General features: G+C 36.1%; 1 protein-coding gene across 5 annotated transcripts in view; it reads left to right on the forward strand.

Annotated features, from left to right (window-relative positions):
- Window positions 1-12,203, forward strand: part of LOC129573948 (potassium channel subfamily T member 2) — a 224,306-nt gene that overhangs the window by 170,559 nt on the left and 41,544 nt on the right. For all 5 annotated transcript variants that reach the window (XM_055455158.1, XM_055455156.1, XM_055455155.1 and 2 more), the window contains 6 exons: window positions 8,281-8,360; window positions 8,702-8,801; window positions 9,423-9,621; window positions 11,178-11,252; window positions 11,355-11,438; window positions 11,571-11,665. In XM_055455158.1, the coding sequence (XP_055311133.1) occupies window positions 8,281-8,360; window positions 8,702-8,801; window positions 9,423-9,621; window positions 11,178-11,252; window positions 11,355-11,438; window positions 11,571-11,665 (633 nt within the window). The remainder of the gene's footprint in view (window positions 1-8,280; window positions 8,361-8,701; window positions 8,802-9,422; window positions 9,622-11,177; window positions 11,253-11,354; window positions 11,439-11,570; window positions 11,666-12,203) is intronic.

The following is a 12,203-nucleotide window of genomic DNA, read 5'->3' on the forward strand; positions in this document are numbered from 1 at the left end:
GTTACATTCATGCCGACTGGAGATTCATGTTGCGTTTTTACGAAATAATTTTTCACGTTCGATTCTTGATATAACAGATCTGTATTCCCATTTTTATGCTCAGCGACACATATGCAAATTGAATTTTTTGTGTTTGCCCCTAATTTGTGAGAGGAACTTTTACGGTCGCAAATCAATCAACCACAATTCATGGAATCATTTGCATACAACCAACTTTTGTTGCTCTCACACACACACCACAGACACGTCTTTGTTTGTTAGAAATGATTGTTATTTCTTTTTGTGACACTGAGAACAAGCAGATAGCACGTTGGTATTGCAATTTGTTTCGACATTTCGAATAGAAATTGGATCGTTTTTCTTACAGTGTCAAAATCTTTTCTTACAAATCATGTCCTTTTAGAAAAATGAGTTTGAAGTATGTGACTCATACGAAATAGTTCGAAACAACTTCATTGTCAAAGTTTTACGGAAAAATTGACATCCACGCCTCGGCGTTTTAAAAAAAAATGATTGAATTTTATCCTATTTCCAATGTCACCATTTAACAATGTGATCGAAATAATTTGCGATAACTGAGGCGGAAGACAATCAGTTTGTTCTATTTTCGGTGGATTCCATATCCGTTATTATAATTGAAGCGTATTCGAGTGTATGTCTGGGCTTGACATTGCCAAAGATCACGAGTTTAGTCTTTCTGGGAAATAGAGTCGTTTCGTTGAGAATATATAGGCACTTGCATCTGAGTGACCTTTGAATATAAATGGGATCAAATGAAAATTTGAACATGATATTTTGACTTAAATTGCTACTTCAACGCGCCATTCGACTATCAGCTGATTTAGCTCCATTTCGATATCGGTTTGAAGTAATGGAATGCAGTGTAGCATAACATTATCAGTCATATTCTAGTCGTAAACATTATTTCATGTCGTAGACCGTCAACGAGAATATAAAACCTTGAATTCAAAAAAAAAAATACAAAAGACGCACGCGTTAAAAAATTTTTTACGCATATATGTATATGGTTCATCGAACATCTGTCATTAATCACCTAGACTAAACATAATAAACAAGCAATAAACGTTGATAATTAGGTGTCATTCATACCACAATAAAACAGACACAGAGTAAAAAAAAGACCATTGTTATTGCTAAAGGAAATTATATCGGTTGAATAAACTCGTTGTGTGAAGGAAATAAAATAATTGGCGGTAGGTTTGTTGCACCTGATTGCTGACGACAAAGTGGATTAGACGCTCACTCATTATATTTGTTTTGATGTGTTAAGCAGTTAAGTAGAAGCCATTTATTGTCAACAAAATGTTATGTCGATGAGATGTCTCTCGCCTAATTCTTTCGTTTTGATTTAAAAAAATCGAAGCGCCAATCGGCTATAAATGTCATTGTGTGGCAACAAATTGTTTGCCACGTCCAGAAGAGACAACTTATTGTCATTCTGGTGTTAGACGAGCCAAAAATTACGTTTACGTATTCAATTCATGGGTATTGAGGAAGCGCTCATTTCTTATATTCTTCTGCAATGTCCGCGCACGCAAATGAGACGGTATATCGTTTTTCGTGGCTCCCATAAATTTGCGCGGATTTCGAGCGATTGTTTTAATAAGTCGACCGAAAAACGTTGACATTTCGAAAACCGAATTGAATTTCACGTAGGATGACAAATGCGATATTAAATGGTAACATAATTAAGTAAATGGAAACCAAATATTTTCCAAATCAATAATATCCAACCGTAACAATCGTGTTCCAAAAGAATGTGGTGCATGAATAATAATTCCGGTTCATGTTATGCTAACGGTGTGTGTGTATATATACATATATATTCGTCTTAAATGGTTTTTTGTAAATGAGACGAATAAATTGTCCGATGCTTGAAATTGGAATTCATAAATGGTGTGGCACACGTCAAAGCACCAGAAATGACCCAGTTCATGTTTCAAGCAGATTATACGATTTATAGATATTTTGCCTTTGCTCGTTCGTTGTTTCCATTTCCTAATTTATGACAGAAAAAAAACTGTTTGGATTTCTTATCGATTTTTTCCCCGCATCTTGGTGGCATTTTAATGACTTTAAAGCACTTGAATTCATTCAGACGATTATGACAAGTATTCATTATACTGAAACATTTGGAATTCATTACGGGCTTAAATCGCCCATTTTCACTGACCCCAATTAGTAACGCCATTTTTCACGTTGTGGCCGAGTGCAAATTAATTGGCCGATAAAATGACAACTGATATACATATTAATGAGAAGAAAAAAACAGTTTTTTTTTCATAGTAATTTATCAACGAAATTAAAATAAGTGAATGAAGGTGGTTATGGCAATTATGGCGATGGCTTTTCACGATGTACTTCACTGTTGCCATTGTTTGCTAATATGCCACAGAGTAGCTCAAAGGCCATTTTAAAGATAGAATATGATTCAGTCGACGCCAATGACGTCTCTCGGTGATTATACTACTGCAAAAAATAGTTTAAATCGATACGTGTGTTGTTATGTTTTCTCTATGTGTGTCCCACTCCCTCGATCACAATATTTCTATATTTTGAATAGGGCCCTCTTTTGTGAAACGGTGGGTATCATGAGTAATCTACATTGAAGAGTAGTCAACATTTATTTAGTGCTACATATTGTATGTATCGCAAATTTGCGGTACAACCTTTGCTCGCCACCGCTGCTGTCGCTTGATGTTCTTTACCATTTCCCTGCTATTCCCAACGCGACACAACGGAGAAACCAATTACCAATTACATAACTGTTACACACAATATATTTTATTCAAATCCAAATACAATTCATACACACGCTCACACACATACAATGTTCGCGGATGTCACATGCAAAGCGACCAACTGCAAGAATTTAATATACAACTGTTGTTTCACGATCCGTTACACAGAATACATTGTCATTTTTTTCGATCTCCTTCCATCTCTCCATCTCTCTCTATGCCATTCAGCCGCGGCTAATCTAAGTGATCCATTGTAAATAATGAATGCTTCTACGCTTTTGAATGTCATTTGTTGCTGTTGCTTGGGTTTTTTTTCGCCCCATAATTTTTCCGGATAAAATTATATACGTCGATGTTGAAAGTGAGGGATTGATTGTATATTTTTTGTCGTTCGTTGAATATATACACAGCAATAACACAATAATGCCTAAAGAAATAAATGATGTATGATGATTTGGCATTTTAATCGGTATGCTTCAAACGAAAAAGTGACACCAAAGGGAAGACACAAAGTTGTATACTTTTCCGCTTTACTCTCTGTCTCTCCTTTGGTTCACTTCTCTCGGTTTTCCCTCGCTTCAATTTCCATGTAAATTCTACTTTAGGGAATTCCATATATGCATATGCAGGTACAAACATTAATTCAAATTTCAGGGCTTATACAAATTATCATCGAATCAAATACGAAGCTTGAGCCAAAATGATATCTCTTTTTTTTCCTACTCGTTCTGTTGTCGCACCATCAGCAATTAGGAAAATTACAAAAGATAACTGTATCGCGGATAATGAATTAAAGTTGTGCGCCAATGCCATTATATTAATTCGGAAATGCAAGAACATGCTCGAAATTTCCTCTGAATTGTCATTCTTTTATTCTGAACGCATTCCGGCCGATGTCGGCTTAGTCATGGATTGGGTCATTGTTTGTAATCGCTTCCATTTGCCATGCGACTAGCAACCATTTTCAACTGTAATTTTATTTTAAGATTTTCAATAAGAGGTCGAAAGCAAAAAGAGAAGAAAAAAAAACATTATAAGCATATCAACGTCATTTCAATCTGTCTTCATTAATCATGAAAAAGATCGATTGTTGGAAACAATTTTTTCCACTCTCTGTTCTTCGATACGTGCATCCAAATGCTAGTCCAAATGTAGGGCTTTCAATTCAAAATCTTATAAGACGCACGTCAGCTGAAAAAAAAAATTATGTGCGATTGTTTTTTGTAGCTGCCACATGTTTTACTTTGTGTTTTTTTTCGTACACAACATTCTAATCGTTTGCTTGAACAGATTTAATATTGCAACAGCATGCAGTTTGTAATCATCTTTTTAATATTGTTTGAGTATTTGGGTCTGGAAAAAAGGCATCCCAAGAGAAATAAAGGGATTTCACATCAGAACACTCATACGTTTTTCGTTGATTACTCAATAATTCATGGCATTCATTTGGAATGGAGAATTTGGAAAAACCGCGAAGCAAAATGTGATGAAAATGCGATATCATTAATGCATATAATAAAGCTATGAATAATTCGAAAGCTTTCTTTTTGTGTGTGCCGAAAGAAAACCCAATTTAACGTCACATCGCAGATAATGATCGTTACCACGAACAAGTACAACGAAAATCCAAAACATACGCGCTCACGGATGTGAATCGATGCCGAAACTTTACATATGTGTACATAGATTTTCAAGAAACAAATGTACTCGGTGTACATTTTATTCGGAAGTACGATTGATTTCGTACATTTTCATTTCGAACCCCGTTTACGAATAGGATTCAATTTCCGTTTAAACAACCTTCGGAACAAAATTGAAACAAAATGATTGCGTGCTACATTTAATGAGATTTTGCTAAGAAACAAAACAAGAATGCTGTTTACAATCGTGCCCTGCAACAATGAAAATAATCCATATCAGGCGCATAATTTAGTTGAACAAACTTTGTTTTTGTATAATGTCAGACTTTTCATTCTCTGCCTCATGACTCATGCGGTAGTCTGGTGAAAACGAGAAAGATGATCCAAAATACCAATGTTTTTTTTGTCTCTTCAAAAGTAAATAGTCGTAACATTATCCGGCGGCGCAATCGAAATGCAAACATACAGAAGCGGCGAGACAAAGATATCGAATGTGTTATGATGATGTGCAAATGCTGAGCTCAAGCGGTGTTAATGCTAAAAAGAGCGACAAATAAATTGCCGATCAAAATTGAATAAACATGTTTGCTCACCACACACATTTTGACTTTGATTGGCATTAACCCATTAATTGCGAAGCGTTCGATTTTTCATGCAAAATGTTCGATTTTTTCGAATACTTGGCAATTAATGAGTTAATGCATTTGGTATGTAACGTCGTCAGGATATACAGAATAATTTTGACATACATATATAGTTCGTGATGTTAATCTGAAATGCTCTCTCTCTATCTCTCTCCGTGTTTGTCCCTCTTCATCTCACCGAAAATTTCCCATCGTTGCACTTGAACAACGCAAATCATAGCACACATGTACACTCACAAAATACGACAACCGGCCGCATAATAATGTAAAAAACAATGTAAATAGATGTTTGCCGGATGGCAAAACGTAGCAGATACAAGCATCGTTTGATAATACACGCAAAATCATTTGAATATTAGGAAGGAGCGCGCGCGCTTACGCTAGCGGTTGGAAGGCTTACATGAAAAATGATTGCTTAGCATATCATATCATGTCATTGATGTAACGCATACCGTCTACTTTATTTTGGGGAGGCACTTGAATTTTTTTTCTCTCTCTTAAGAGCACTGAGCGGAAACCTACAGGAAATGGCAATAATCGGTGAGCGAAGCAACAAAATCTCGCCAAAAACATGAACATGACAATGGCATTGTTGGAGAGAATGAAAAAAGCAGCCGATAACACACAAATACAACCAGACACACGCCACAAAGTGTACTACCTCCCCTCTATACATCTCTGTTTCTCCATCGCTCTTTTCCTATCACACAATTTACTTTGAGGTATGTGCATTGGGTGTTCGTAACAAAATACTTGTCGATCTTCAGCCTAGTCTTCCTATTGTGGTAAGTACGCGGCAATTTTTCTATCGTCGATCTTTGTTTATGCAGTGACAGCAACCATTTGAATGAAAAGCGATGCGATGGAGGAGGAGGCAGTTGGAAACGAAACAAAAAGCGGAAAAAAAATTCTTAGGACACTTGCGAGCGCTCTCTCTCTCTCTCAGGCCATATTTCGGTGAAGAGGTCGAATATTACGAAAAGCTTGGCACGCACCCATTCACACGCATACAAAAAAAGGTTTTTCATTGTTATCTTCATCAGCATATTAGAAAAAAAAATCTCGAAAAGAATGAACGAAAATTGAATGGGAAAAAAATGACAAGACATGTCACCATTCAACTATAAAATGTATTGTTGATACGCACACACACATTCTTTTCTGGCAAAGAAGTCATGCTTCTTCAATATTATTTCTTTCACACATCGATTGTCCGCAGAATCAACGGAATTATGAATTTCGTTAACGCAAAATGTTAATCATAAATTTGGTACCTATGTATGTTGGTATAGAAAAAGAAAGACAATTCTATCGTATCGAGCCATTTTCGTTTAAATATCATTGCTTACCATATGACAAATGCATAACATTGCACAAATTGTTCAATCTGGATTTAGTTGATAGTATAAATTACATGTACTTTAATTTGTATTGATGGCAATTGTGATATTTGGTGAAGAATCGATTCATTTACATCGTTCAAAAGAGACGATAATGGAGATCGATTTTTCCGCACATTCTCTTCAGCTGGAAAATAAAAATTGAATTGGTATATAAAATTACAATGGAAATCCTCGATTAAAATTGATAGCAACTCGTGCGGCTAGACTGTTGAATTAACACCTCGGACAAAAAATAGTTCGATTCAGGCTGTTGTTTCGGAATGTGATTTTTCATTTACCTCGTTTCGTTTCTTATTTTGTTTTTTATTGAGGCACCTTTTTTTTCGAAGGCTTAACTGTTGTGCGTGAAAGGGTTTCCGATGCGTGCTAACCAGATTTTCAATATGTTGTATTCAATTCGGTAACAATTGACAAAAAGCCTCCCGTCCAGCACATAGCAGTAGCAGCAGCAGCAACAACAAGAACTTACTATTTCATTGACCTATATAATATCGTTCATATGAATCATTGAATATTGAATCAATGAAAATTGTATTATTGTTTGATTGCATTTGACGATTTGTGTATATGACAGTGGAGAGAACCAGAGTGTGAGAGTGAGTGGATCAAATGACCAAATCGCATTTGTCTTAGTGTCAAAGAGGAGCGAACCATTTTTATGATATCGCTTTTCTTTACTTTTGCTACTTTTTTTTCTCTTGAAAAGCAAAAGCAAATATGGTTTTTTATGAGGTAGGCGTTTCCAATTCGGAATCCTTTTTTTTCTCCTTCGGCTGTTGCTAGAAATTTATCGGTGACACGAGCGGTATGTGATCTGAATAAAAAGGTTTCGGTTAAGAGAACTTGATAAAGTTTTTGTCCATCGAATACGGAAAAATTGCCGGTTCTGCACACGCCAAAGTGCACAACAAATATTTAGAGTGATTTTTCTGACAGTTGAGTCGGAAAACTACAACGATGTATATATATAATATATATGTAGGTACATTTAAATATGTACAACATGTAAGTTGTTTGCTCACAGTCAAAAAGCTCATTTCTTGAATGATAAAAAGGAACACGTCGTGGGTTTTGTAGGTTTCGATATGAATTTCGTGTTTATTTCTTATAAGAGATACACGCCAACACACACACACACACTGAAGTTTCCGCTACTCAAACCGAACTTTTCGTTGTTGTTCCACTTGAACTTGTCTTTCTCTCGGTTGTACCGTGTCTTCTTGTGTGTCATATCAAAGTGTGCAATCGTTTTATGAATATATGATAAATAAATGATGTGCTTGTACTTTGACACATGAAATATTGCAGTTGTGGATTTCCGCTGTAAGTACTGAGCATTCTCCCGCGTCAATTCACTGTGCACTGCATCCATTTATGCAACTTTTGCGGACGGAATTGTTGATGCACATTGGCTTCGATGTGTATTGTACAGGAAGGATTCTTGCCACGGTTAAACAAGACGCTTTTGCATATTTATGAATTTTCAGGTGAAGTTTTTTTCTTTGAAATGTGTGCAAGTGAAATAGAAACATTTCGCTGGCGTAAAATTTAGCTCTTTTGCAGGTGTAGCGCGGTGCAAAGGGTATAACTGACAAACTCAACCCCCCCCCATCGAATATTTTAACCGACAGAAAAAAACAACAACTAGATGATTAAACAGTGATTTAGTGTGCCAGAAAACTTTTAATTAGGTTGATTTGAATCAATTTGTGCTATTGTTCATCAAGATATCTTACAGAGATTGAATAAGTTGGATGCACAATTGCACACACAAACACTTGAAATTATAGTAAAAGTTCTAATATCAAAATCGTCTGTTTTGTCGTTACAGAGTGCGAGTGGAGTATTATGTCAATGAAAATACATTTAAGGAAAGACTGCAACTTTATTTTATAAAAAACCAGAGATCAAGTAAGTTTTAATTTGTGACTTTATTGAATGGTGTTTTGGTTGAAGGATAAAGTTTGCCGAAGAATAAGAACACATACAAAACGGTGCTGTGTTTACTTCGCATCGTTAGTGTCGGTATCGCTATCGAACAACTATGCTGCTAGCATATGATCATACTAAATTAAATGATGCATTCTCTCTGTCTCTCACTCACTTCCTCCTCTTTTCTTTCTCTCTCTCTCTCTATTTTTGCGTACAAAATTTGTGTGTTGCTACACTGCTGCGATTCCATGCGATGCGATGCGATATGGGGATTTTGTTGCGCTGCTGTTCACATTTTCATATTGCTCGCCGCTGAAAAGGTCTACGAATACGAATTGCAAACTTATTTTTCAAATTACTTACATGCGTATTGTATATTATTCGAGTTGTAACCGATTTAGATCCAACATTTGCCCATTGGTAAGTATTCTTTTGTGTTTTTTTTTGTATTCATACGATACAATATTTTCCCAAGCTATTTTCCGTTCTGTGTTTGGTCGTATTTTTTCGCCATTTTTATTTCATGTGGAAGTTTCCATCGTTTCCGTGGATTGTCGAGCTCAATTCGAGGATATGTGTATGTGTGATACTTATTCCATGAGTGAAATTTTTATCATCGCCATATTACTGACAATAAAAGTGTTCATCAATTCGAACATCAAATGAACTTTATACTAACACAGACTCATGTGAATTCGGAAGTTTGTGCTGTGTGTGTGTGTGTGTGTGTGTGTGTGTGTGTGTGTATGTGTATGTTCTAGTATGTGTTTTGTCCATTTTGAGTCCGAAATGGTGATTTCAGTTTCTTGTTGATCACACATACATATGAGCGACAATACCCGGAGAGAACGATAATTTTAGATTTTATTAGGATTTTCATTGTTTTATAATATTTCCCACATAAATGAGAAATTGTCTTGGAATCGTTGCAACTCTCTCGGTCACGTGATGCAATTATGTTATCCCATTCTTGTGTTCGAGTAATCCACATTGTTTTTTTTTTCTTTTCTTTTCTCTTTTGTGTGTTTTTTCTCTCGATAGTTTTGGCTGTACGCCTGGTAACAAAACGGAGTTTCTTGAATCAGCCACATTGACGGAGGAAGAGTTTCAAGAGCGGCCAATCATCAATTGGGATGCTATTTTATATGTCAGTCGACCAACTGAATTATGGGCAGTACAATTAATATTAGCATTAATATCATTAACTGAAGCGATGTTATTAACATATCTTGGTTATAAGGTAAGTACGAATAGAGTCATTCTACGCGTCCAGTTTAATACCCGACTAAAAATTAATGGCCGATTTCAAGATATAATTAATTCAATGATAAAATCAGCACTAAAAAAAACACTGATGCGATTATGCGGACGAGGGAGAATAAAGAAGACAGCAGTTATATTTGGAAATATCCAACGACCATTTGCACGAACCAAACCACTTTCCATGCATAATTCTCGTTTGTTGGCGTTGAAACGCTCATTTATCCTATAATAATCCAATCAATCGTTTGCGATTTGCGATGCAACTAACCAGCAAAAACCTAAATCCAATAAAATTCAAATCCTGACTCATTTAATGAACTGATATTGATGATTTTCTATTGCCAATCGCAGAATGTTCCTACTTAAAGCACCATCTCATTCGCTATCCATCTATCTTTTTATCTCTCTATCATTTTCTCTCTCTCTCTCTCTCTCTCTCTCTCTCTCTCTCTCTCTCTCCTTCTTTCGGTGGCGAATGCGCCATAGCGAGATTTCAATTGGATTCTTATTAAGTCGTTCGAAGATTTGAAAATGAACTGAAACAACACAGTCAGAAAAAGCCATGTGAAAAATAACTTTTGGATTTCGTTCGTTCAACGCTGACGCTCGTTCGACTTCTCCACAAACATTTTTCTGACGACAAAGTTTCCACATTGACGCGATGAGAGAAGAAAAAAAATGATTTTATTTAATTGTGTATCTGAATGGAACGAGAAAAAGTAAAAAAAAGACGACGACGACGACGACGACCTTCGTTTCATCAATTTATCGATTTATATCGTTTTTTTCTCACCACTCCTGTCGTCTCAATCGGCGAATTTCACGTAGTGTCTGACGGCGAATGGCGTGTGACACAAGCCGAAAAGCTTAAGTTAAATTAAATTTAAACTAGGCTTTTACGCTAAATCAACTCATTTATTGAAGAAAATTGATAATAATTTCATCGTTTTCCTTTTACCACTTGACTTTTTTTTCAGCCAGTCTTAACTTGGTTTTTCCCTTCATCTTTGCTCCCATTTTTGCCAGTCGCCACCGACTTTTTTCCTCATCGAATGAAATAGTCGAATAAAAAAGTCAACCCCGCTGAAAGCATGGCTATATTTAAATACGATTTCGATTTTTTTTTCTCGCCATACACTGTCTCTCTGAGATTTTAGCCCCACGTTCTTCGCTTGACAGGTAAAACGGAAAATAAGCATCGTGGTGACATACGTCACTGTCTCAACAACGGCCGACATACTTTTAAGATCTTTCACAGAAATAAAACATTTGTTTTATTTCGCATCAAGTCAAAAAGTCTTATGTCAACTTTTCTCTTTATCCATCTCATCCATGACGAATTTCCCATTCACATTGCCGGTGATTTGCCCAATAAACTTCGCGATAACTTTGGCATAATTAACTAATTTACATGTGTGCCCAATATTTCTTCTCTCCCTTTTTTTCGCCCATGGTTTTTTTTCCATTCCTCAATTTTTTTAATCGAAATTCACTTGTTGTGTTTATTTCTTCTTTTTCTATGTGCGATCATAGGGAAATATTTGGCAGCAAATTCTATCATTTCATTTTATATTAGAATTGGTGACAACCGTCCCATTTGCATTAACGGTAAGTACTACATTTGATTTTTTCTGATTTCAATTCATTCTTTGAACTGTAAGAGACGGTATTAATTCGTTTTTGTATTCACATAATTTCCCTTCGTTTCAGTTACTATGGCCTCCGTTACGAAATTTATTCATTCCAATATTTTTAAATTGTTGGCTTGCCAAACGATCGCTGGAAAATATGTTTGTAAGTAGACTGTTCAACAAATACGCTCTATTCTAATAAAATAACTGAACGGAAATTGAAATGTTGCGCCTTGCTGTGCACTCAAAACATTCGATTAACGTTTTAAATGATTCCCATTGCACGCTTCCACAGAATGACCTTCATCGTGCTATGCAGAAGTCACAATCAGCATTATCACAGCAATTGACAATATTATCGGCTACATTATTATGTTTAGTTTTTACCAGGTGAGTGTATGAATTAACCGCAATCAAGTCGCATTGATAAAGTGTTTCGTTTCATTGAATGGGACCAGCCGGACCACGTCTGCTACCTGTGTGTCCGTGTCCGTGTGTGTGTTTGTGTGATAAAGAGATACATAAATGTTGGGAAATGAATGAAACAAGGATATTAATTGCGCAAAAAAAGATACAAAGAAAATGAGACAGACACAGTACCAAAGCGGAGAGCTATCAGAATGTCTGTCATTAATGTCTTTCGGCATTAACCTTTTGAGAGTGCATAATTTTATTAATTATTTGCTACAGCACAGTATTCGTTTCTTTAACACCGATTAACGGTACGTTGAATGGAGCGAACGTGTTGCACGTCGCCTCATGCAACAGTTAGAAGAAGAAAAACGTTAGTGGGAACCGAAAATAAAAGAGACGAAATATTCGTACAAATGGAATATGCACCCAAAAACCAAGAACGGACAAGGGGCGAGAGTCTTTCTCTCTCTCTCTCTCTCTCTCTCTCTCTCTCTCTCTCTCTCTCTCTCTCTCT

Source organism: Sitodiplosis mosellana, unplaced genomic scaffold (genome assembly GCF_009176505.1).
Source record: "Sitodiplosis mosellana isolate CC-2019 unplaced genomic scaffold, AAFC_SMos_1.0 Smas_scaffold_6150, whole genome shotgun sequence".
NCBI lineage: Eukaryota > Metazoa > Arthropoda > Insecta > Diptera > Cecidomyiidae > Sitodiplosis > Sitodiplosis mosellana.